The following is a 27,831-nucleotide window of genomic DNA, read 5'->3' on the forward strand; positions in this document are numbered from 1 at the left end:
GGGTGAACTATCTCTTTAAGAGTGTAGATGTATATTTGTGTGTTCCATCAAAAAAGTACAAGTAGTAGGTGTAATGTAGTTAAAAAACATCAGTGTTTAGTTGGATAGCATTACATGGTGTTTCTGTAGCACTTGTAGGTTCTGGTCATCGCTCAGAGCTAAAGTCTGTCTGGGATCAGAAAGATTTTTCTGCAGAGTCTCTTGGGGAAGATGGCGCAGAACAATGATGTGGGCGTCAGGCGTCTTAAGCAAACTCTTCAGCTCTTCTTCACTGCTCCCCAAAACACTCACACCATTGACCTCCACCAGCCTGCAACAGAGATCCGCATCCTCAAAACATTGACACCAGATAAATCTATATGAATGCAATATGTATTCTGTATGTATATTTAAACAGTTTTTATAATGCAAATCGTGCAAAAAAAGCTTAATTGTGCAAAAGAGGCTTTGCTACATAAGCAGCAATATTGAAGTAATCAGCACAAAGACAAACCTTCTGTTTATTTGATTTCATGCCCTCAAAATGTCCTCAGTGGATCACATGAAAAACTGAAAACATCTTTTATTTAAAGTCAAGTCATTCTAGAAATAAGTAACTTTAGCCCTTTATATTTATTTGCCAGACATTTGGCAATTAGCTACCAATACACAAATCCACTCAGTTTCCAGTGGCTGCATATGCAAATTTTTTATTTGTTTTTTTTTTCTCTCCATCTGCTTCTGGTTGACCAAGACTCATAACATGTTTTTCATGTGTTTATGTGTGTTTGGATGTACTTGGTTATCATGAGCTCACAAATGGAACGCTTAAACTGCAAGTTCTTATATTCTTGCTTTTTTATTTTTTACCTTTTCCTCTCATACTCAGCCATCCAAGTTTTACATTTCAGTGTTTTCCTGTTATTCCCTCTGCCTCCTAAAAATTTCCATAGCAACATGGGAAAAAACACCAGGGCTGATGGAACCTCTGTGATCCTCTCTGCTCTTAAAGGCTGGAAACTTCAGGACGTCTCTTGGCTTGTTTTACGAGAGGCCAATTAGAGGTTTAATTCATCAAAACATCTATTGCACTGAGCTGACCTCTTTTTTCTCACATTCTTTCACATATGAATTGTTTTTTTAAGACCATGACCCAATGGTTCGAGTTAATGGAACACTTAAAGGAACAGTGTGCCAAAAATGAAAATTCTCTCATCATCAACACTGTAGTTTAAAAGCTATTAATATCAGGAAAATATGCCTTTAAAATATAAAATGATTCATTTTATGTCAGATTAAACCAATTACATGAAATTCAATGAAATAGCATTGCATTAGCAGCACAAAAGGTACTGGGTTTGATCCCAGGGATCACAGTGATAAAATGCATATCTTGTAAATGCACCTTAAGTCCCTTTAGCTAATATAAATGTATTGATATGTACCTGTCGTTTACATGAAGTGGAGTACCCTCACTATGTATGACCATCAGACCCCGGCCCTCCACCTTGCGTACACAGAAACCATAATGACCGTCTGGATTTGCTTTCGTCTGGGTGGCCACGAGCATGACAGGAGACTCCAATGAGACCAGCTGAGTCAAAGATATGTTCTTCCTCTCAGCTCTCTCCTGCAAAAAAAAGAAGCATCAAAAGCAGTGAATAGCTGGCGGCTCTCGCTGTTGTTTAGAACTAGTGAGCCGTAGACTCTGAAAGCGTGAGGTGTCATAGCTGATAGTCTCCTCTGATCTGACCACTGAACGCTATAATTTAATGAGTCAACGTACCTGACAGACTCCACACTATGCACAGCATGTCGAGTCTTTTAACACATGCAGACGCCATTACTAATGTTTTAAAAGGTTTATAACGGTTTTAAACCCGTTTCATCTGCGAGCTGTCATTTATATCAAGCAATTTTTACTAGTGAACATTACTAAAACTTTATGAAGTGGTTTCCCAGACAGGGTTTATATTAAGGACATTTAAGAAGTTAACAAACGAAAACCAATACTGGTGTACATCTTGAGACAAAAAAATGGCACTGATATATGTTAAGATACAGTATGGCAAAGAGTTTTTAAAGGGATAGTTCGGCCAAAAACGATATTAAACCCATGATTTACTCACCCCCAAGCTGTCCGAGTTGCATATGTCCATCGTTTTTCAGACAAACACATTTTCGGATATTTTAGAAAATATTTTAGATCTTTCGTTTGATTAAATGTAATGTTACGGGGTCCAGCAATAGTCCACGACCTTCAAGTCCAAAAAAAGTGCGTCCATCCTTCACAAATTAAATCCAAACGGCTCCAGGATGATAAACAAAGGTCTTCTGTGGGTAATCCGTGCGGTGTTGTTGTAGAAATATCCATATTTAAAATGTTATTAACGTTATAAACTACCTTCCGGTAGCGCCGCCATCTTAGAGTGATGCGCATTCAGGATGAGAGCTTACACAGCGTACAGAGTTTCTCTGCTGCTGCTCTGTGCCCCCGCCCTCCGAATTTGTCATACGTCACTAAGAAAAGTGCGTACACTACGCTAATACTCTCTCCTGAGTCTAAGATGGCGGCGCTACCGGAAGGTAGTTAATTACGTTAATAAAATTTTAAATATGGATATTTCTACAACAACACCGCACGGATTACCCACAGAAGACCTTTGTTTATCATCCTGGAGCCGTTTGGATTTAATTTGTGAAGGATGGACGCACTTTTTTTGGACTTGAAGGTCGTGGACTATTGCTGGACCCCGTAACATTACATTTAATCAAACGAAAGATATAAAATATTTTCTAAAATATCCGAAAATGTGTTTGTCTGAAAAACGATGGACATATGCAACTCGGACAGCTTGGGGGTGAGTAAATCATGGGTTTAATATCGTTTTTGGCCGAACTATCCCTTTAAATGATTTATAGCCCGATTTATGGTCGAGCTTAAGCTCTACGCCGTAGGTTATTCGTAGCCTGTGCGTAGCCTGACGTGCACCTCGCAAAATTTTTACAGCGCCTCAGTTCTAGGCGGACCGCAAGCGCTGTGATTGGTCCACCAGAACCCCTACCGTCAGGTAAAAAAACTGCGTCATATGTATTTCCGTTTGTGACGGTGAAAACAAAGATGAGCCAAGTTGAGGAGTTATTTAACTCAAACTGCAACCAAAGTTGCTGTTTATTTACTTCCATCATTGCTGGTCTTCACAAATCATACACAATAAGTTGCTGTTTCTTCTTCGTTTGTGGGTTAACTTGCCAAGCTTCTTCTTCATTGGCGGTCGCGCTGCTACTGTGGTTACACTCGTGGATACTGCCTACCAGCGGTCTGCGCACGTGTTTGCACATTGACGCGGACGATGATCCAAAAGTATAAATGAAAACCGACACTGAACCTACGCCGTCGCGGCTACGCCGTAGGACCTACGCACCACTATAACGAGCCCTAAAGGCTAAATTTACACCGAAACGATCTGAAGAGAAAACGCAAAAGTGTTGTTGCGTTATCGCTTTTTACGCCGCATATGGTGACGCAAAAGTGTGTGATATTCTATGTAGTATGCACTACAGGCACCTAGGTGGCAATGTGAAGCAATGACAAACAACAACACCAAGTCCACGCACCTGCGTACAACCTTCTTCCTTGTTCTCCCAGATTAGTCCAAAGCCTGGTTTGGCTCAGACGAACTGGTGCATCAACAATTTGATGGAGGTAATTCATGCACCTTCTCTGATCAGGAATACTAGCTGTGAATACTTCTTACAACTTCTGAAATGACTCTTGTATATTTATCAGAGCTGCTATGGCAACTTGAAGGTCTGACGTATGGAAATAATCCAATATGTTTGTTGTTTTTTTCCTGAACTGGCACTTGCCTGCGACGTAAACGCATACGTGACAAGAGCCACCGTAAGCAGACTTTTGCATTTTTACCATTTAGATGGGAACGTGACGGTAGAGCGTTTTTAAAGCTTAACTAAACCCCTGTTCAGAGCCTGAATCCACCCACTGGCAATATTTGAATAAAGCAAGAAAAGCTAGAGGGGATGAACTGAGCTCGTACCAAGGGTGTGGGGAGATTGTAACAAGGGCGCGGTGAGCTTCAAATTGCTTGCGTAGGGTCGTACCACTTACGTCACGCGGTACCGCAACATTCAATAGGAAAATTCAACTGCAGTAGCCGCCGTTCAACCTGAAGAGGGCAGCACTTAGACATTTTTACACCATATATTGTAGCATTGAAACACTTTATACCCAAATGTCAAAAAAGTTACTCAAATCAATGCTAATAAAGCCCCATTCTTACAGATCATTAACTATAAAAAGTTGGTTTAGGGTTAAGTTACTCTTTAACATTTCCAAGTGGTTTCACTTTTTTTGCATTTTTAATCCCAAAAAACACTGTCGCCATGTAACAGAAGGCACATCCAAAAAAATATTTTTACATTTTCACCCTCGAGCGTTCTCGTGTAAACAGGGCCTAAAATAAACCCTGTCCAGGAAACCGCTATAAAAGGTACCACTAAGCCTCAGATACAACCACAGATAAAAAGTCGCCCAGTAAATACTTCAATCACAAATTTTATTTTGAAGTTATGTATTTGAAATGTTCAGTGCATCTGGATGAAGTCCAAAGAATAAATTACAATACGCGTAAGACTTTATCTAAGGAGTTCATCACAGGTAAACGTCATATAAGATCATATAAGCCACACAGCCCCAAACCAAAAGCTGAGACAAAGACTGAATACAGGAAGTGAGATAGATGCAAAATGATCGGGTTTCTTTGAACACCCAACAAAAATAAGGTGAGGGCTTGACTTTCCCAGCGTGTGAAAGCCCTACGGCCACAGCTACTGAGCCTCTCCCCAAAAGTGGGCACCAGACGGCTAGCTCACGCAGGAAACCCCCCTGAGAAACGCTTAGGAGCCCTTATCACCCCACAGTTTTGGTTCCTTTGGGCAGGATGCATAACTCAAACCTTTTCAAATTTGCCCTGTTTACTTAAGAGACCCAAGCAAGAGTGCAGGTACTTTGAAATTAATCATTTTGGTCACCAAAAGTATATTTGACATTTTTTTTATTTATTCAAATATTTTCTTAAATGTGCATAAAAAGTTTGCATGTGGCATTTATGTGTTAAAAGCTCAGATTTGAAAAGAATTTAAGGAAGTTTTGCAAAAAATTACACAGAACACATGTGCAGTTTATAAAGCCCAGGACAATGACTACTAATAGGATTAACAAATATAAATAACATATAAAATTGTAGTCATTGTATGCTTTATTACCCTAATATGCTATGGTTTGCCATTTTGATAAATTAATTTGTCCGAAGTTTAGTGTTTTGGTCATTTTGTGCAACACACCTGATATTTGGTTAATCTAACCTAAAGGGGCATTAAAAGCAAATATTATTACTTTTGCCCGCAACTGTATTTGTTTCAAATCTCACCTACCACTTACATTAACCTGGTGGTGGAGCAAGGTAAGAAACAAATTACAAAAGTAATTCTAGTCCCGGAGGTAACAGAAACCGGAGGACAAGATGAACATAAGAAATACAGAATTAAATTAATGGTTTTTAAAATCGTAAAAAGTTGGGAGGTACTGCACGTTGCATAAAGGCACACCTTTAGAAATCCCCTCACTCGTGATAGATAGGAGATGAAGCCATGCCAAATCCTGGATTGTAAGATTATGTTTCGCATGAGAAAGGATGGTATTAATGGCATACGTGAAGAACTGTCAGTTACAATGGATTCGTGGGACCCTGGAGTGCAGTGTAGCGTTGAAATGGCAACCTCAAGATGGACTATAAATCTCTGACAGAGCCAAAAGCTGCCACAACTATTAGCCACTGGGCCTTTTAGCCGCCATTGCAGCTCAACGCAGTGACCGCCGAGACATCACGAAGAGGCAATAATATAAGTGAGCCCTACTACCGAGAGCTCTCGTGCTTGGCCGCAATTGCAGTATCTCAACCACCTTTCCCATGAGAATAGTGAAACCTAATCTGGGTCTATAACCTCGATCTCTGGCTTGAAGGGAAATGAGGCATATTTAAATTGAAATGAAAAAGTGAGAGAGATAGAGAGAGGGGGGTGGGAATGGTTTCGTGGAGGATGGAGTCATGCTATATTATTTTGAGGGGTTTTCCCCTTTAAGTTCCCAATATTGAGAACTCGCTTTTAAACAATAATTGCTCTATTTCCACAACTCCTCCCTCCCACTTCCTGCTTATTCCAACGGATCGCGGATATCACAGCCGATGATGAAAAATTTCCTTATTGTCAGATGATCTCAGGAAAATAAATGGCAGCCTGCTCCTTATTAGGCCCGAGCTTGTATTAGTTCCCAGACTGCTCTGTGTCCTGACCTGCGCCTTTCCCCTGATTAGGTCATATGATAAACATTAGCGCCACTGCTTCGTTCCCACCAACACAGCACCTAAAAACTGTGGCCTGAGGGCGGCAACGTGACACGCTCTTTTCTTCCAAAGCCCCGGTCGGCATGTGTCTTTTCATGGCACCTCGTTAGGTCTCAACCGATGAGATGAAAGAGCCGCTTTAAAGCAGGACGGAGGTGGGAAGAAATCAACGGCACGGCCACAACCTGGATAGTTTTACACTTAGCGTCAAGCTGCTCCCAAGCATTTCATGTCATCCTGGCATTTGAAAAGAGAGCAGCGTTGTGGTAAATCAACTACCTAGGAGACCATGAAATTTCCATGAAGATGTTTCAATATAAGTCAAATAAACTCGAGGCAAAAACAAACAATATGAACGAGCAATAACTATATGTTAAAAGAAAATCCTCTGAAATCTAAGTGCTTCATGTAGATTAACTGCATTCATTTTTCCCCTCAAATGTTTTTGTATGGCCGTATGGTGCAGTGCTTGCATATCTGGAAAGCCAAGACTGTAATGCTCACATTAGTACCATATGTTCAGCCTCATTAAAATGTGGCCAAAAATAATAACCACTGGCCTGCATTCACATGTCAACGCTATATCATTTTATACTGCACCAGGACCCCCGGAGAACCTCGAGGAACATGTATCAAAAAAGGGGGTTTCTGTCTCACCTTGGCCTTGATCTTCTCCAGAGCTGCACGCAGGTGAGCCACCTGCCGGTTGATGTGGACCAGCGTGATCTCCTCTTTAAACACCTGGCAGTTCAGTCTCATCTTTTCCAGCAGCCGAACTTCTGCTTGCCTGAGGAGTACATAAACACGATGTTTTGTTAAGCACAGTTTTAATTGAATATTAGGCTTGGTATCATTCTGAAGCTCAATCCTGGAAAGGTATACTATCAAAATGCGTTTCTTTGATTCAAATAAAGCAATAAGCCCCAAGAAGCAATGGGTTACCAGTGCATTTTATAACAGCTAAGGGGCGTTGTTAGGCACGACGCGAAGTGGAGTGCCTAAACCCCCCTTAGCTCTTATAAAATGCACAGTAACCCCACAGCTTCGCGGGGTTTATTGCATTTATAAAACGGTTACTTCATATGCATAGCAGGGTTTCACAAAATGAAACACAATAAGTTGTAATTATATTAGTACAAATATTACTCTTCCGCCAAACAAAGTAGTTCCTCAGAATCAAGCGTGGCTGCAACAGAGCGCAATTCTCAAGCAACACAGACGCAGCAAAGACACAATGAAAATATGATTAAAGACTGTGGTGTTTATTTTTATAAATCAACATTCATCTAAAATATACATTAACATTTATATCGTGCAACTGTTGAAGTGATGATCAAATATGCTTGGAAGCATGCTTAACTCTTTCCCCGTCAGCGTCATTTTTTTTTTAAGTTGCCACCCAGTTTTAGTTTAATGCCTTACAGAAAAAATATCTTCTTTAAATAAACATAAAATATCAAATGAAAGAACAGACCATCCGCTTTCCAACAACAACAAAAAAAAAACAGTTTCAACCTACCTTCATTTGTTCTCTTATCAGTTATCACCTCTCAAATTTCCAGCTATAAGCGGAGATAATTCCATTTTTGTGAAGAACTTTTGTAAGAGATCAGATTCAGAGCCATCAAAACTTACACGTCACGCTAAATCCAGCACAACGCTGTTGTGTCGAGTGAATGTGTCAGTGTTTAAGTTGTGTAAGATTGCCATCTAGTGGATAATAGCGGAAATAACAATTTAAGACAAAAACAACCCAGAGAACGTTTTCTCTTTATTGACGAAATGACTCAACAATATTTATTGACATTTATCTGGATATCGCCATAATCGTGCAAATGTAGAAAAATTAAAGAGTATGGTGTTTATTTTCATAAATCAGTACGCAGCAACAGTGGCGCTGTTATACTTGTGATGCGGTCTAAACCGTGGGTTTACCGGGTTATTTTATTACGGCTTAGAACGCATTTCAACCATTCAGAATGAAGAACCAGAACGAGCCGTTTTATAATATATAATATATTGATTCAAGACCCATTGAAACAGAAAACAATAAGAACTTCAAGTTAAGTGGCTTATCAGGTAATTCATGACAACCTGGACATATTGATTCATGGCAGTATTTTCACACACTCGTATCCATTCCTGCTTTCAATCTTTCCAACTGGAAAATATGTCAGAATAAATCAAAGGTCGTAATGCTGAAGGAAAGCAGGAAGCAACGGAGTGAGACCCATACTGGCCTTTCCTTCAAACAGCCCTTCTTTATTTATACACCTCATAAACTAAACAGGTACAGGTTTAACAAAGTTTACTGTTTTCACATTATCAAACCTTACTTATCTTTAAATTCATTTTAGACATTTCATACTGTATATGAGCTTATTATAATGGGAGGTATATACAGTACAGTGCAAAAGTCTTAGGCCACCATCACCAGACTTGTTGTTTTAGTAGTTTTAATGTCCATCTATATTTATTTTTCAATCTATTTTATTAAGATACAAACAGAAAATACAGGATATGCACAAAAAAATAAAAAATTACATTTTCAGGACTAAATTTCTTCTTAAGGCATAGTCAGTGTTAAATGTGACCTCTTTTTGGCACTAAACTGAGCGTTTTTGAGCAGAATGAAGTAAAAAGAACTAATTTCTTTAAAATTAGAAATTATGATTTAATTTTATTTAGCTTTAAGAGATTCTGCAGTTTCCTGCTATTGTTCAAATGGAAGGGGAGACACATCAGTTTACATTTTTATACAGTTTTTAATACTACATACACATTTGCTGTATTTTCTGGATGTATTTAATTAAAGAGACTGAGAAACAATTATGATCACTACATTGCAAAAACAACAAATCTAATTTTGGCATGGTGGCCTAAGACTTTTGCACAGTACTGTGTATATATATATATATATTTATATTTATAGATGTACATTTTTCTCCTAATCATGCAAACAAAGGAGTAAATTTGAATGATTTTTACTATGTTTTAACCAGTGATATGTGTTACATTGCTATCTTTGAAAGTATTGCTTAACATCGTCAGAACCACATAGATGTTATATTGTATGTTAGGGTATCATTAAACCCTAATACTGGCATGATGGGTGCGGTCAAATTATAGATGCAGAACACACTGCTGGAACGAGGTGGACCAGGCAGTGCTTTTTCAAAAATTTGGGAAATTACGAAAGATCTGTGGTTTTTACATTCCTGTCGTCCAAGCAACCCGAAGCACTGACGCCACAGAAAAATAAACTAAATGAACTGTAAACAGAGCATCAAAAATCACAGGATACAGGGTCTCTACGAGGAGGAAATTGCATTCAGGGCATCCAAAACCAGCTCATGGTTCATCATCAGTTCTTCCAGGTTTCCTTTTGGAAGAGACACACATCATTATCCATGAAGACCAATGGATTAATCGTTCCCACTGCAATTCCCTGTGATAATCCTATATTGCCATCGGACTGCCACTCGTATTATGTTCTAGATCAGTATGTTTTATTCTAATAGTTGTTCAGTCCTATAACTCTGATGGGAATTGCTATCGTTCAAGCCATTGTTGGCTCCTAACGTGATTTTGGAGTAGTGTTTTTTGATTTATGGGTTAAACAAGTCTGTGGTTAAGCTTTGCTTCACAAAATACACACAGTCATACCTTACAATATGATTTTGAAACCAATGCATGCTTTAAAATTGCAAACTGTTGCTACATAAGGATTACAACCACCACAAGGATTTTAGTTTGTGTATGCGTGTAACTATTGTATGCATTGATATACTGTAGTTTCAAAATCCAGATTTACTATTCCAACCTAAAACTGCACTCTAAAATTTGCTAGGTTATTTTCAACCTAGCAATGTGTCAAAAAGTGATGAATCCAACCCATTGACTTAACCTATGCTGTGTTGGGTCAAATTTAAATATTTTCTGGGTTAATTTAACCCAACAGCTGGGGTTTATCCCAAATTTTATACCCAATATTGGGTTGAAAAGAACCCAGAATTTTTTAGAGTGTGTTATTCCTAAAATCCTAAAAAAAATAAGATATTCCTAAAACTATGGCAAATCAGCCTTTTACTGTAAGTTAACCAAATTTATATCAGAACGATACTGCTCTAAACTGCCTATATTGCCATTACCAGTTACTGTAAACATTTACCAGTTTATAGTTTTTGTAGAATAAAAAGAATATGAAGCAGGGCTGGAACAACGTGTCAACTAAACAGTTTACTTTTTTCCTAACCAGCCGCAATGGGTTCTATATAAAAGCATGCATATAGTGCTTAATACAGTTGTGTTCACACAGCATTCTGTGTTTTTTACAATCTGTCTAGTCAGCTTCAATGTCTGATGCATATGGCACACTTTTCTGGAAAAACTTTAGCAGCTTTAAAAGTCAGATTGGTTGAATTACGCAGGATTTCCAGGAGACGTGTGTGTCGCGTTAAATCATGGCTGCCTTGAAAAACACAAAGCCGAAAAGACTGCAAGGTTCACGGAATAAAGAGTTTTGATGCGTCACAGAGTGAAACGTTATTTGTTGCTTTACGTGTCAGTCATATGTCAGTCTCTCGGGCGATCCTTTGCCATTCAAAGCGGCCATGGTTCCCAGACTTTTGATATGCGAAAATACAAGCTGCCCTATGTACTGTACGAGCTGTGAGGCACACGCCTGACAACCAGGATTTTAAAGGTATGGTGGTATGCCACGGTATTGGCATGTACGGTTATCATACCGTGAACATCTGCTTATCCACGATTGCGCATATGCAACTTTATTTCACGTGACTGCTTAGACTTCACTCATATATACTGTTAAGAAAATATCAGATAAAGAGGCTACCAATTTGTATCTATATTTACCCGCAAAAACGTTCAAATCTACATTATGGGAATGGTTTAGGTACCCGAAAATGGCCCTGCACTTTTTGCTCTCCCATGCTGTTCAAAAGGAAGTACAGTTTGGTGTATTCTTGTCTAATCGAAAGAGAAATAACTTATTCCTTATTTTGTTCAAATAGTAGATGTGCAGCTTTATTTTATCTTTATGTTATTCAAATGGTAGACTCATACTTTCATAAAAACTTATTTTTTTCAGAAAAATCTTAGATATAATAACCATACTGTATGTCCAACCCAAACACCCTACCTGTTTTCATTTTATTAAGGGCCATTATAGCTAATGTTTATATTTGGGCTGGGCATAGATTAATCTAGATTAATCTCATACAAAATAAAAGTAATTTTTGCATAATATATGAGTTTGTGCTGTGCGTTATTACTGTAATATGTATATATAATTACACACACATTCATGTATGTATATAATGTATGTATTTATACAACAGTTCTTTCTGGTTCTCGAATCTGATTGGCTAAGAGCTATACGATATTGTACTGATAACGGCACTGTAACCGCTTCACCTTTCGTATTATTCCGCCACCTAGTGAATGGAGGTCCTAAGCAGGCTCATCTCTGAATGGAAAAACACAGACGCGCTGGTTGAATCACTCTCCGTGCGTCTCATTAGTTTACTAGCTCATAAATCAGTCTGTGAATCCCCAATCGGAAGTTATTATTCCTTCAAAGATCAGCGCTCTTGTATGTTACGTTAAAGTTAATGGGAGAAATGTCTTGTCACATTGTGTGGACGATCAACACTTGGAAAGAGGAATATAAACACTCGTTTTTTTCTGGAGCTATATCTTTTATCAGAACGCGAAAACACAGTGGAACTGCAGGTAAGCCCCGCAGCTTTTAAATGTGGACATTGATCATTTACTGTATCGTGACGTGACTATTAAAACATGTTATGAGATATCGCCACTGGTATATTTATAAGCAGCATGCAAAAACATCTCTCTGACACTTATAAAAAAACGTTTTGTATAGTACTGACAAGAACAAAGTTTAATAATAATAATCGAGTGCTCGTAACGCGTTAAGAATAAATGAGAAAGCAATAGTAACGTTACACAAGTATAGTTTTATTAACTTTTACCTCGCGCCAAAACAATAACAAACACAAAAGACACTAAATATGAATAAAAAAACAAGTACTAGTTTGATCATGACACCAAATACTGCTGATTTGATCTCATTTTGACGATCATAAACAAACAAGGCCAACATGAGAGCCGGGGAATCCCTTTCAGAGATGTGGCCCAGAGAGGGCGGTGGTCAGCGGGGCGAGTGAACACTGACGTCCGCTCATGCTTTGGTTCTCATTCGTACCGAATCTCACTAAGCAAACGTTCAAACAGGCGCTATCTTTACTAATCGACTGCAGATTTAAATATAACACAGATACATTCTCGACTGAACTAATCTTAAAACTACACTTTGTGACCAAGAAACGGTAATATAAAGAAACGGCTTTTCCGTCCATTGAGTTATGAGCTTCAAAGCAGCCGAAAGTTTTACCTGTCATTCTGGCCGCCCTCAAATCCATGGCGGAAGAAGTAGTTCTCAAACAAAGAGGCTTTTAAAATAACTCCGTTGTTGTTTTCTAGTTTTCGTTTTTCAAACGTGTGCCGTCGAACTGTTGTATAAAAGCAATATCGCTCTCGGAGTCGTGTGATATAGCTCTATATCATCACGGCTGTGATTGCCTCCGGCACTCGGCCTGCGGCCTCGTGCCTCTGGCCTAATCACAGCCGTGATGATATAGAGCTATATCACACTCCTACACGAGCGATATTGCTTAAGCATATACCATGAAACCGTGATATTTTCTGAGATGATTATCATACAGTACTGTGAAAATATCCAACATGATCTCACGGCAAGTCGTGTTATAGTCACACAAAATTTGATTAATTTGTTCATAAATCAAAGCAGTGTCCATGGCACAAATTTCTATAAATAGTTTTGTTTTCTCTTTTTTCCCCCCTATTTTTTAATCATTCTCGCTTGGGGTTAGATTTGGGAATGGTGTTACTTTTGTGTATTGGTTGCTACATGTTTCTACATGACAGTCTGAAATATCATACCATTACAACCCTACTGCCAACATTTACAGGTGACCAGATGCAACGCTGGGAAAAGAAATTCATCTAAAATTCACTGTAGCTTTCAGCTGAAGTGGCTGATTAGGACAAAACCTCTAAATAACATGGAAAAGATACATTTTCTAGAGTGTTGCGCTGTAAACGTAGTCCTAAAATAAAGAATAATTATGAAAATAGCACACATGACATGAAACGCACATCACCAAACTACACATACAGTAGACTATCACCCAGTGGTGGCTCATGACTGCTCATCCGAGGAGCGCAAATTCAAAATTGAGTGTCATGTGTGTTGCTTGTGTTTTCAAAATATGTGTTTGTTGCGTCATGTGAACCATGTGCATCGCGTGTTTCGTCAAGGTGGGTGCCTGCTGCGGACGCGTCAAGACCGTTTAGGATAAAAAAGACACTCACGTTCACAAAATACAAGCAAGACACTCCCTAAACAGTAAACTCTGATTACGCATTAGATTATACGAGTATCTGGCAAACGTGAGCGTCTCTTTTATCATAAACTCTTTAGACGCGTCTTGCAGCAGGCACTTATTTTGACAAGACACGTGATGCACATAGGATAACTCGACGCGCAGAACACATACAGGTATTTTGAAATTACGAACCACACACATGATAGGCTACATACATGTTGTGACGAACTTCGCATCGATCACCTTCGAAAAAAGAAGTCACCGGCCGGCACTGCTATCACCTCATATTATTTGCAAACACATCATAATTGATGAGTAATTGGTAAGAGGTCATACTTTATATTCTGCGCTGGTCCAGTGTTCAGATTGTCCCTGAGTATTTGAAGGCTCTGTCTTTTACTCTGCAGATTGTTCTGGGCTTGACTGAGACGTTTCTTCAGTTCCAAGCTGTCGAGCCGCTCAACATCATTCTCTCCCTCCATCTTCTTCAGCTCTGAACAGAAGGCCACCAGGCCATGGTAAATCTCTTGAACCTGGTTATCAAACAAAACCCAGCTCTAAAAAAACATAATCAGGTTAAGCTATAAGAATTAATATATGAAAGAGACTTTGGGTTCAGACAGATTGACATGCATTGGTCCATAATCCACTGTTCCAGTAGTAGAGTGGGAATCATTTACCTGTATGATGACATTTTGAAGGGAGACCACCTGTTGGTTGAGTTCTCGAATTTTTCCAGCACTGTTTGGAGTTTTGCTCTGGATATCATCGGCAGTACAAATAACGGCCTCTGCAGAATCTGGATCTTTCTGTGTTTTAAAAGGCAAAAGTTAACTTTGTACTCCATCAACATACAGTATCCCTACTAGATTTTGTCTAGCGTACCTTTCTACACAAGTGAAGCTCCATTAGTCTCGTTTCTGAACCAGGCAAATCTCCAATCTGCTGCGCAGGGGAGAACTCATCTAAAACATGTGGAAAAATAGAGATGGTATGTAAAAGTAAATTAACTGTGTAAATTCCAGAGCACTTACAAGCCACAAGCCATATATATGATTCTCTATGAACGTAAGGTTAAATGGTCTTCTTTTCCATAGATGGCAAAACTAAAAGCCCTAAAAATAATACAATAAATCGGCCATACGTTGGTTTGCTTTTTAAAGAATTGGCACGTTCTCAAGGACACTATAATGGATATGGTAGACAAAAATGTACTGAAAATATCAGTATATTAACATCTACTTAGTGCATTTAAAATGAAAGTATTCAAGTTACCCTTAGAGTCTAAACTGCAGCGTTGTTGTCATTTATATTATTGTATTCATTGTATATGCTTAAAAGGCTTATGATCCTCATACAGAAGGGTTCAAAAGTCTGAAACTACAATAACAGTCTGTGATGAAAGATATATTTTAAATATAAAAAATATCCACATAAATTTGTATAAGATACTGAAAACCTTAAAGCAAAGAATTTTGTTAAATAAACAACGTGATCTCACGGAAAGTCGTGTTAGGGGTTGTGCACACCAAAACTTTTAAACGCAGCTGGACAATGCTGAAGGCCAGCTGTTTCTTCAGCTGAGCGCTTTGGTAGCTGTGATACTTTAGCTGTGAGCCGGTTGGTGGCTGTGGTAATGTCCCGCCCCTCCTCCACTGTGATTGGACAGCGTGTGAGAACTGATATTGACAAGAGAAGCTTTTCCCCCAAAGTTGAATATTTTTCAACTCTCGCCGCTCAGCGCCGGTTTTCAGTGCTGCTTGGTTATTTGAAAAACGCTGAGCTTCCATTAGAAACAACTGAAAACATGCGGCAACCACGGGCGTAAAAGCTTTCGATGTGCACGCCCCCTTATAGTCGTGCAAAATGTTATTAATTTATTCGTGTCCATGGCACGAGATTCCTCTTGCTCACGTGCTTTGAGCACAAATGTCTTTTTTGAATTTCTATAAATAGTTCCTCGTGTCCGTAGCACAACTTTCTTTTTCATGTCATTTTATGTATTGGTGTCTCTTTTTTTTCACTATTTTTAAATCATTGTCGCTTGGGGTTGGGGTTAGATTTGGGGTTTGGGTTAGGATGTCTAAAAATGTAACAGAAAGTGATTCTAACCCCAACCCCAAGTGACAATGCTAAGAAAACAATATATAAAATTAAATGAAAAAGAAAGTCGTGCAACGCACACGAAAAACTATTTCTAGAAATTTGTGCAAGTGTCACGAAAAAGATATTCGTGCTCAAGGCACATAAAAAAGCTGAATTTTGTGCCATGGACACGAATAAATTGATCAAATTTTGCGTGATTATAACATGACTTTCTGTGAGATCAGTAAATAAAATGATAAAATAAGTTTTGCAACATCAAATCCTAAAATTGTGTGGTACTCAATACTTACAATAATTTTTTACAAATGTTTAAATTCTCATCAGGGAAAATGTTATACTGACTGTATAATGTGTAAAGTTTTTATTTTTGATATGAACATGCTAAACAAAAGCATTTTTACTAGTGATCTCAAACTTTTAAACCCTACTATATGTATACATATACCGACCTTCTTTGCCCTTAAGGTTGAAATGATCTTTGTCCTCATTGATTCCCAGCATCCTCAGACAGGTCTCCATCACTTTACCCACACTTGTCTCTCTAGGAGTCCGCAGATGAACAATTTGATCTGATGCTGAAAATACAAAACATGCAATCCTAACTAAATGCACCTTAAAGTGATATAAACATGGACAGAGGCTGTTTCTCAATTCCAAGAACTCAAAGAACAGACTTGCGTTCTCATGAAGATCGGTCTTGCGACCTTGGAAAAACAAACTCAGAAGGTCTCGAGAACACAGAACGCACTTGTTAGAATTGAGATGTGTGCGACCTTCCTGTTGGTCACCTGACCTCCGCCATTGTTTTGCCGCAATGACTTCTGAGGCGTAAAGCGATTTCAGCGCGCAAGTCTGCACTCGATGCATCCTGATATCAAGAACACATCCAGGTATTTTAATGCGTCCTCTGTACTTGAGTTCTTGAGGATTGAAATTGAACTTCGACGGTTAATGATGACATAGAGCGAGAACACAAGGACACAAGATCGCTGAAGAACGCATATTAAAAAACACCCAGAATGTTACCTTTGATCGTGATTTCCACAAGATGTGAGTTCTTTTGACCTCTAGTGCTTTGCTCTTTCTGCCTATGGGAAAAACATGAAACATCCTCAGATCGACCAGTAAACACAATAACGCACACACTTTAAATAATGTAGTAAGGAAAGTAAAAAATCTCTACCTGAGTTTGAAGGAGCATCTGTTCATGTTGATGCTACTTATGTGAGGAGATGAATTTGACTTGGTCATAGACACCAAAGCCGCTGTGAATTTCTCACAGTTGTGCGGACCAAACATTTCTGTTTCAAGACACACAGATTTTATATATACTGTATGTATAACTTGGATTTGAACTCTGTAACGGTTGTGTGTATGGTACCCAGGAGGGCATCGAGTCGCTGGGTGGTGGAGTCTGGTGGATGTAACTCATTGTAGATGGCCGAAAGCAAACCCTCTCTCTCCTCCAGGCTGGACACTTGAAGGATTTCAAGGGTGTTGAGGTCAATAGAGGCGATGTGAGATCCATTGAGTTCTGCCTCTGTAGGGTTTGATCCACCCAAAGCCACAGCGTTATTATTAGCATCAATCCAATCTGGTGCTTCTGATAAATAACACTTATGTATCTTTAAAATAGCCCTTTATTGGTTCAAATCCTGTAAAAATAGGTTCTGTAAACCATTAAACAGCAATGGTAAAGGTCTCTATGGTGCAACAGTATACCACCTATTAAATGTTATTTTCTCTTTTATAAGTAAATGCATGGAAATTCTTCTTAAACTGGTGCAATAGCCTACAGTGCAAATGAGTTATACATAATCGGAACAGTTATTGCTTTGCGGTGCTTTTGTCTCTTCGAATGTTTTGTGGAAAAAAATGAAAATGGGTTAGAAAATGACAAAAACAAAAGTGCACACTGTGCTTTACCTCTAATGAAGGGAAGACATTTCTGTAAACCAATTTTACTAAACCACTGGCAGATCTCTTCTGTGTTCAACTCCGCTAGAGTTTTGACTTTTCGCCCATTAGGATCCCACTACATATAGACAGACACAAAAAAACAGATACAAATTAATTGTAAAGGTCATGGCGTTTATGCATACAGACACATTCATCAACTTAAAATAACTGTTTAAGAGTGTATTACTGCACGTTGAAGGACATGTTCACACAAAAAGACCAATTTAGAACATTCCACCATAAATGACAGAAAATAAGACCAACTTAACTTTAATAGATTTTCATTTAACCATAGATTTTTTTACTTTCATGAAAGACGCAGCATGAGTGTACTTGCATATAGCCTACAGCTAAATGTATTTTTTGCACATTTTACATAAAAAAGCAAAAAGTAGCATTACCTTTACTGCACCTTCGGCAATTTGATCCTTTGAATGGGGAATGTAGGACGCTGAGAAAAGAAAAAAATAATACTAATAAACAAATGCATTTTTATGAGTGATCTAAATAAATATTAACTAACACATACACTTCTGATTTGTATAACTATTAGAAACATGGGTGTCTTCAAAAAATAATGACGTCATAGTTCATTTGTGCAAGCATTATGCTGCGTTTACACCAGCCGCGGTCAAGTTATTGCAATGTTAAGTCAATGTGAAGACGCGCTAACACGCGTCTGGAGGTCTTGCGGCGCGGATGAGGTGTTTGGTGCGGTAGACGCAATTTCTGCCTCATTCGCGCATCTAGTTTGCGCGAATGGTGCGAATTGAGCGTCTGGCGCGGTACGCTGGGTATGTGCAAATGGTGCTTTTTGTGCATTTTGCGTTTTACTTGACTTTGCAGCTGACGCCTGAGTTGAAAAATTTGAACTTTGCCGGATTTCGGGCCGCGTTAACCAATCAGGAGCCTGCTTGCTGCTGTTGTGGCAGCCCCCCTCGGAGTCCCTCATTCAACATTGAAGGAATGCTTGATTTTGTCCGTGAGCAGTCACCCGGAGCTATACGACACACGTTCTTATCTATAGAGACAGGAATAAAAAGGACCTCGCTTGGAAGAGTGTCAGTGAGGACATTGGGCAACCTGGTAAATACACATTTCACTTTTGAGTAATGCAACGTTTATCGACCCGTGCCATTTATTTTCCCCCTATAGTAAGGTGACTAAATACAAACCAGTAACTCTCTCGATTAATGCACAATCAACATCAACCATCTTACAAACAGACAACCGCATAGCACTTGCCCCTCCCACAAGAAGCGGATGCTTGCTTTTTCCGTGCGTCTACTTCGCTCTAGACGCACAAAGGGATTCAAACTGTTCAAGCGGCAAACTAGACGCGGTAGACCCAATTTTGACGCCTGAAACACGGTTGGTCTAAACACAGCATTACATGTTAGAGATAAGCGCCCTCTAGCGGCCAGCAGTGTATGACAACCTGTGGTTATGTTTCACGGTTGTTTTCCTTATGATTATAATTTGATGCATTTGTAAAATATAAACATTTACAGTTTTAAAGATATTTTGTGTCTAAAAACTAGACTTATTTTCTAAGGCATATCAAGAAAATGCATCTTAAAGGTCCCGTTCTTTCTGTGTTTTGAAGCTTTGATTGTGTTTACAGTGTGCAATATAACATGTGTTCATGTTTCACGTGTAAAAAAATGTGGTATTTTCCGCAAAATGTACTTATCTGTATACAGCTTTCACTGTCATAATTTCTAAATTATAACCCAGTTTATTAAGATTCACCAGCTGCTGGTAAAGAGACGAATTTAGTAAAGGCATCTTAGAGTCGTATTTGTGGAGTTGACAAACGACCTAAATAATCGTATGGGTTGAAAGATAGGTTGGCCAGGACATGATATAGTCAATATATTTACGCATTTGGACTTCATTCATTCAAGCAATATATTTTATCAGTATGTGTGATCCCTGGGATCAAACTCACAACCTTTTGTGCTGCTAACACAATGCTCTACCCGTTGAGATGCAGAAACCTTAACCATATTCAAGGTTAATTTTGGAGGCCAAGAAACAACACATTACACAAGTCACTGTCCATCATTACCAACAGTTATCCTTCGTTGCCGTGGTGACCACTCATCTTCAAGAATTTCATCTACTCCTTGACATATGGAGTAAGAGGTAGGACCTTTCTTAACAGTATCACCCAAACTACATGACCTGACAGCGGTTTTCTGTGATAGGATGCCAAATAAGAGTATTAATATATGTTTTATAAGTCATATTCCTGTTTACAAAATGTGCGATGTTACCTTTTGGTTTGTCAGCATGCTCATCTTACTGCTAATAGGCAGTAGTCTCAGCTCTTCCTTTAGTAGATCATGCCTGCTGGCATCTTTGTTGCTCAGGTCATCTACAATAAATGAGTAAAACGACACATCAACAAGATGTCAAAATTATGGCCCACATAGCGGATGGGAACGAAGAATCTAGAGATCTTTGTCTGGGTCACTGAGTTCCATCTCTGGGAAACAAAACAAGTACAACTTAATGCTAACATGGGAAAATTTGGTCCCGAATTGCTGTCTGTACACTCCAGAGCACCATATTTGGTGTATTGGGCTGTGCGGACCACAGCTGAAAGCTTGGTTGGAATTTGTGTCAAATTAATAATGTCAGCCGGAAACAGCTACTTAATCTCTGTATGCTATTGCTAATATTTGATCGAATGATGTTGAGGGAAGGCTGGAATAGTTTGCTTTTGCTGTGGTTATTTTGGACCCTGCAGCATCAGTCATCAGTGATTTATCGTGAGTCTGGTCCACATACTTTGAGATGCATGCCAGCACACAACACACAACGTGATCGTGAGATGTTGCAAAACTGGCCTGGCACTGATAAAAGACAAGCTAGAGGACTGTCTGGCCAACTAGTGGCATAGTTTAGTGACCAATGACATCCTACGTTTTCCCACAGACAGCAGACATTCTAGCATTCCCATAACCAAACTGCTTTCGGTATCCCCCTTTCTTTTCTAATAAAAAATAAACAAGTTGCTGGGAATCGTCATACTGAAATGATGATATTAAGTCTTGTCGGAAGTCGATTCTTGGTTAGAAGGAACAGCGTGTGTTTAGCATCAGTGCCAACTTTGTACATTTCCCAAGGGAACCCTTATATCAACAGTGAAACATTAGCAGTGCCAAATTTATCAGTTGAAACATGAAAGCCTAGAATAAGTAAACATACTTGTGGTAACTTTGCAAGTCACTATTACAATAACTATTAAACTAAATCTAATTGAAAGCACAAGAGACAATAAAGAGACAATTTCTTTAAATAAAGAAAATATCTGCATGTCCATATAAGTACTGTAACTACAGTATTAAAACACAAATTAAATGTTTACTTGCAAGGGATTAGTTAAAGCGATACTCTGGACAAATATCAAAATGATTAACTCACCCTCAAGCCATCCAAGACACAGTACATATGTACCATCATCACTCACAATGCGTTCACACCAAACGCGGAAGAGGCGGCAAAAACACGCTATTCACACATAGATGGACGCTTGAACATTTTGAATTTACTCCTCACTCACTTTCTTCCAAACAAGATCCTTTTAATTCCTGTAAAATTACGAAGATGTCTCGTATAGCAATGATGATTGTCCTCCACTGTTGTTTTGTTCTTCTGCCTCCGCTCACTTCCTGTAATCACAAAACTGCTAGAGCAAGATCCTGATTGGTTAATGTGGCACAAAAATCTGCCAAAGTTCAGATTTTCATCGACTTAACATGTAAATTACTTGCACTTGCCACCTCTTCCGCGTCTGGTGTGAACGCACCATCAGACAAATGCATTAAAAGTTATTTTAGTAAATGTCATTGCCCTTCCATGCTTTATAACAATAGAACTTAGGGATCAGGGAACAACGCATGACTTTAAACCCCCAAAAAGTGCATCCATCCCTCACAAAAGTAATCCCTACATAGGACCTGTCCCAAATGGCGCACTTCATGTGGACTTTTGGCCTTAAATTGTGCGTGCTCGCTTAGTCTACGAGTCCGTAGGGCAGTGGTCACCAATCCTGGTCCTGGAGGGCCGGTGTCTCTGCAGAGTTTAGCTCCAACCCTAATCAAACACACCTGAAGCAGCTAATTAAGGTGTTTCAGGTGTGTTTGATTAGGGTTGGAGCTAAACTCTGCAGAAACACCGGCCCTCCAGGACCAGGATTGGTGACCACTGCCGTAGGGTGTCCCATCTGGCATTTTTACGCTCCGAAAGTGTGCTCATCAGCGCCACCTTTGCACCCTTGATGCTGTCTTCGGCGAAGCACTCAGAAGTCCTTGCGAAAGAGCAATCAGACCAGTCAGACGACAGAAGTAAGGAGTTCACACTGATGGACAACTTATCTTCCTATTTCTGGCTCGAGTCTGTCCCAAAATACGACTCCGGTCCCTAAGGTCTGCACTACATGATGTCATCAAATTGTGGACTCTGAGGAGGTCCACAAGTCCGGAGTGTGCCATTTGGGACAGTTGTCTCAGACGATGACATGTTTGTCCTATGGTGGCTACCATATGCGTTTTAACATTGAGGGGTATTGGTTGTAATTTGCAATGTCACCACTAGATGCTGCTAAAATGTAAAGACACTACCTAGAAAGACCACAAAAATGTTTTGTCATCATTTACTTCATGTCGTTCTAAAACTTTTGTGAGTTTACTTATACTGTTGAACACAAAAGTTTTTATTTTGATAAATGGAACTGAGAGTAAACATTGTAAGTTTTCTCCATGTGCTCTATTTGTTGACGTAAGGTTATCTACATTAGACTGTTTAACCAACTTTCAAATTAGGGTTTGTCTAACAAAATGGACTGCGTAATGTTTTACAGCGCTGTAGACTCTGTAAAATGACACTTTTTTCCACTGTATACGTGAGGACATGGATAGAATGACAATAAACTTGACATGACTTGAAAAGCAGGAGAAGGAGAGAGTGACTATTCCATTGAAAAGTCCAAGTAATTTGACATTTAAATGGGAAATGAAACTGCCCTATTTAAACAACAAAAGCTGTCTTTGTAAACCTACACTTAAGTAATCTGCATTAATTAAATACATTCAACTTGTTATTAAATCTATTTTAAAAAATTGCTCCCTCAAGGTACAAAGGCAAAAGAAAAATTAAGCAATGTTTTAAAATTAAAATGTCTGCGCTTTTTTTAAACTGGGCCACTTTGCACGGTCTGCGCAGTGCAGTCGTGACTCTGACAGACTTTGGACATCCTAGACAACGAACAGGAAGAGGAAATGTGCATGGCTTGTACTGCAGGGAAAACTGAGGACTTGAAAGAGGTCAAGACCTGAGGAAACCAACAACAAGATCTCTCTACAGAATAACACACACATGTGTACAAAAGATAAACACATTCGCCTCATTGCAAACAGTGAAATGCAACACAAATTAATACAGTTTGAAACCATGTGGCTTGAACTGCACTGTACTGATATTCAGAGGATCAGAGAGAAAGGCCTTGGGGATCGTGGGAAGTATCTAGGTCTTTCCGCCCTGCCAGCTGTTTCCCCCGTCTCCACAGGACCCCACTGTACTCTGAAACAGTGTGAAACACGGCACCATTCGAACCACACTGAACTTTTACATTTATTAATTTATTGGATAGTTATTAAAACTAATTACACTTTGCTAAGATGACAAAGCTGGTGGTGGATTCAGACTTTTGCACAGTGCTGTATACGTATATTCAGAATATATGTATAGCACAACCTACACATAAGCTGTGTCATCAAGTGATGGGGTGTGTAAAGGGTTTTGAAAGGCTCGGATTGCCTTTGAATAAGACATATGGACCACTGGAATGCAATGCTTGAGAACAGGTCATATGACTTCACACTTGGGAATCCTGGATACAAAAGCGGTCCCTTACCACAGCTCAGACACATTGTCTCAAACAGACGTTTCACCATTTTTTACAGACCGGTGTCCCAGTTAGAACACAGACATCAACTGTGACTCAATAGGTGTCGATTCTCTTGACCAAACAATAAACTGTTTAGTTCTCAGTAAAGAGGAAGAACTTTTCTTATAGGCAGTGAGTACACCGGAGATGCGCTTGTGCTTTGTGCACGATGAGACCTGCACTGTGTTACGTCCACCCACACGCACTGAACTGTGCCCTTTAAGAAGAAAACCACACCTGAATGAGGGCTGCATGAGGAAGGGATATCTCTAGTCAAATCTTGCGTTTTAAAAGGATGAGTCAAGAAAAAGGAACATTTTGAATTCAAATATCAAATCAAAGATCACTGCAATGTTATGCTTTATCTACAATAAATACATCCTGGGTGTGTCTTAATCAGCTCCCTTGTTCAGTAGTCAGGGCACTGATCAGGGAGTCGGCCATTTTAAGGTCTGTCTCAATCGCAAAATCCTTCCAGTGTACCTAAAAATTCCCACAATGCAACACACGTGACCTTTTCTGAAACTCGCCAACCAAAAATCACGTGATCCAACTAAATAAACTTTCTACTCAATATTTAAAATAATAATATTTATTTAAAATTGTAATATATATATATATATATATATATATATATATATATATATATATATATATATATATATAATGTAATCATATTCCTCAAATTTTATGTACGGTTATGTAAGAGAATAATGACAGTATTTTTCACAAAGTACTGTTTAAAATTAAGTCAGAGAGATGTTGGTTTTGCCGGTTGCTGATGAGTAACAGCTGTGAGTGATCGCGCTTAAGCAGCCACGTGACAGCAAAATAAGTGAACAGTGTCCCAATGTCAAGTGAGCTATAGGGTCTTTACCAGTGCCCGAATTCTGTGTACACGATAAACTGATTCACGACCTCGGGAGCTAGGGAATTAATTGAGACACAGGGTCTGATTTATTCATTTAAAAGATGCTTTTATCCAAAGTGACTTCCAAATGAGTAAGCAGTTAACATTTTCTCTAAGGAGCCAACAAAAAGTGTAGTATAGCCTACAAATCCTTGTTTACTGGATGTGGGACTGTAATTAAAGCAAATAAGAACATTTTGAGACTGTAAAAAAAGGTGGATCAACATAAAAAACTTCACTTGGTAACACCTAAAAAAAAATGTTTTATGCTCAAGTGAAAATATTGTAAGTGAAAAATTTAAGTTGAAAAACAAAACATTTCAGATGTTACCAATTGAAGTTAATTTAAGTAATTTTTAAGTTAACCCATACTGTCCACTTTTAACATATGCACTGCAAAAATTCCTTGTTGCTCTTACATGTTTAAGTTCAATCAATTTGAAATAACTTTACTCTTGAGCAGTTGCTATAAATTATAAAAATAAAGTTGAAATAACTTAAGCTAATTTAACTTTATTTCTACACGGTAAAAAAGCTGTAGTTATGCAGCTGTTTTTTCCAGTAATTTACTGTAGATTTAAATAAGACTGATCTCACGGAAACTTAGGTTATAGTCATGCAAAATTAGATCAATTTATATTCTTGTCCATGGCACGAAATTCAGCTTTTTTGTGCCTTGAGCACGAATGTCTTTTTCTTGACACTCCCACGAAAGTCTTTTTTGTGACACTAATTTCTTATAAATAGTTTTTCGTGTGCGTTGCACGACTTTTTGTTTCATTTTATGTAATGTTTTCTCATTGCTTTTTTCTATTTTCTTACCATTGCCGCTTGGGGTAGGGGTTAGAATCACTTTGTTACATTTTTAGACATCCTAACCCCAACTCTAACCCCAACTCCAGGTGAGAATAAAGCGGAAGAAAAACATGTAGAAACCAATATATAAAAGTACATCCTAACCCCAACCCCAAGTGACAATGATTTAAAAATGGGGGGGGGGTCAATACATAAAATGACAAGAAAAAGAGAGTTGTGCCACAGACACTATAAACTATATATAAAAAATCACAAAAAAGACATTCGTGCTCAAGGCACGAAATAAAGCTGAATTTTAAATTTTGCGTGACTATAATACGACTTTCCATGAGATCATGTTGATTTAAATTTATGTTATTTACTGGCAACAATTTGTTCAAAGTCACATGAACATTAAACATCAACAAGTCTTTGTTTACAGAATAAAACTATAAAATAATAGCCTCATGCAAAGCATTCTGGTAACCAGAAATCCTCATCAACCTTTTTCAGTTTTTTCTTCAGATTTTGGTTCCCAGAATGCTTTGCCTAAGGCTGTTATTTTTATTCTGTAATACTAAAGACTTGTTAATGTTTAATGTTCAAGTAACTTGGAACAAACTGTTGCTAAGTAACATACATTTAAATCTACAACCGGCAAACAGCTGCCAGTAACATCGCAATTTTTACAGAATTTTTACAGTGTTTATAGCAACTCCTCACCAAGAAAGTTGAAATTAATTGCAAATTCAAGTTGATTAAACTCAAAATGTAAGTGAAACCATTCGTTTTTTTACGTGGCTATAGAAACAACACTTTTGAACAATATCAATGTTTCTATTCCCTAAATAAGTTTAAAAGGATGCCTGGGCAAGAAACAAAAAATAATAAATCTTTACATAAATTATTTTATACTTGAAAGGAAGTGAAAAAAAACTTCATGGCATGACTTAAATGTGCCTGTTTATAAAGACAAAAAGGGATTGTTAAAAACACCTAAATATTTATAAACCTCCTACAACCACAGATTGAGTCAATAATAATAATTGTCATACTGTCCAAAGACGATGATTACAAACCTTCAAGAAACAGCTCAATAAACTATTCATCACATTCCTTGCAGAGATTTTACATGAGATAAATAAATCATATTAGCTCCAGGGCACCCATGAAGAAACGATTGTAAAGATTCATCACAAAACAGACTCACCCAAATTATGCTCTGTGAACTGTAGTAAACTGACTCCAGTATTGAGACTCCCTGCCAAAGCAAGCATAAGAATTGACAAGTTCACAAGAATTATGTCATGATTCTAGAAAAACGGCATGCTCTCCAATCTTGTATAAATGTGCCAACGGCTTCTTAACAATACTGACGTAAAGAAACTTCTTACTTTTTCGTGGGTATTCAGGAAGCGGGGGCACTTGAAACATACTCCTCAAAAAGTGAATGGTAGACTTGTCCACTTTGCTCCTCGTGGCCATTACATCTTCCTGGGGTTTCCCATCTGGATATTTAGGTAAACCTTCTTCATTTTTGATATCAGATTCTTCATCTCGGACAAGTTTCTCCACATCTTTCTCACACTCTTGCTCTCCACTAACGGCACTGCTGATACTGTCCACCCCTTCACTGCCTGATGTTTGCAACATGCTCTCTTCTTCTGAATTCATGTCGAAAAACTGGTCATCATCTATAACGTCAGAAGGTGTTGGTGGTATGAGATTGATGACTGGTGGTGTCAGAAGATCACCATCACTACCAGTAGTGCTCCCATACAAAAGAGCATCTACAAAGTCCTCCTCATTGCTCCCCAGATAACTTGTTGACTGAAGCGGTAAGGAGGAAAGAGGTGCGAGTTTCTTCTTTTGTGCTGCCCTTTGGCAAATGGACACAGAACTGGAAGAACGTCCCATGGTGCTCTGTTGGGGCGGCCTGCAGTGCTCCACTTCAGAGAGGCTAAAGCCAGGGTTGTCTATACCCAAATCTTCAACAACAATATGGATGCTCTCATCATCCACATCAGCATTGGGATTTTGCTGATTCTCCTGATCGCAGTCTTTCTCACCTGTCCGAAAACAGAAGCAACACAGGAATCGTTGTACCAAACCGGGGGAATTTTCTTGCCGTGGGTGATTTGCTGTGTCCATTACTACTTCTTCCACATTTCCCAATGTTCACCAAAAGCCCAGACTAGACAGAAAAACTAAGTAGATTACTGTAATAAGCATGGGTCTTTGTCACCTCTT

At 38.7% G+C, this 27,831-nt stretch overlaps 1 protein-coding gene across 1 annotated transcript; it reads right to left on the bottom strand.

Annotated features, from left to right (window-relative positions):
• LOC129416848 (uncharacterized) lies at window positions 1–27,831 on the bottom strand. Its single transcript, XM_055171270.2, has 16 exons — window positions 26,976–27,831; window positions 26,792–26,842; window positions 20,200–20,300; window positions 19,992–20,121; window positions 18,322–18,371; window positions 17,888–17,996; window positions 17,343–17,501; window positions 17,145–17,262; window positions 16,988–17,049; window positions 16,411–16,536; window positions 14,741–14,820; window positions 14,536–14,664; window positions 14,192–14,388; window positions 7,062–7,191; window positions 1,425–1,609; window positions 1–310 (listed from the first exon to the last, which is right to left on the bottom strand). The coding sequence occupies exons 1-16, from the start codon at window positions 27,730–27,732 to the stop codon at window positions 97–99; spliced, it is 2,598 nt and encodes an 865-aa protein (XP_055027245.2). The 5' UTR covers window positions 27,733–27,831; the 3' UTR covers window positions 1–96.

Source organism: Misgurnus anguillicaudatus, chromosome 11 (genome assembly GCF_027580225.2).
Source record: "Misgurnus anguillicaudatus chromosome 11, ASM2758022v2, whole genome shotgun sequence".
In the NCBI taxonomy this organism is placed as follows: domain Eukaryota; kingdom Metazoa; phylum Chordata; class Actinopteri; order Cypriniformes; family Cobitidae; genus Misgurnus; species Misgurnus anguillicaudatus.

Bases quoted from the DNA above. Each gene is read 5' to 3' on its own strand.
- LOC129416848 (XM_055171270.2), bottom strand. From the start codon at position 27,732: ATGGACACAGCAAATCACCCACGGCAAGAAAATTCCCCCGGTTTGGTA. The intron at 17,263-17,342 runs GTACCATACACA...GTCTTGAAACAG, and splicing joins GCGACTCGATGCCCTCCTGG to AAATGTTTGGTCCGCACAAC. The intron at 14,389-14,535 runs GTAAATGATTCC...TTTGATAACCAG, and splicing joins TTCAAAATGTCATCATACAG to GTTCAAGAGATTTACCATGG.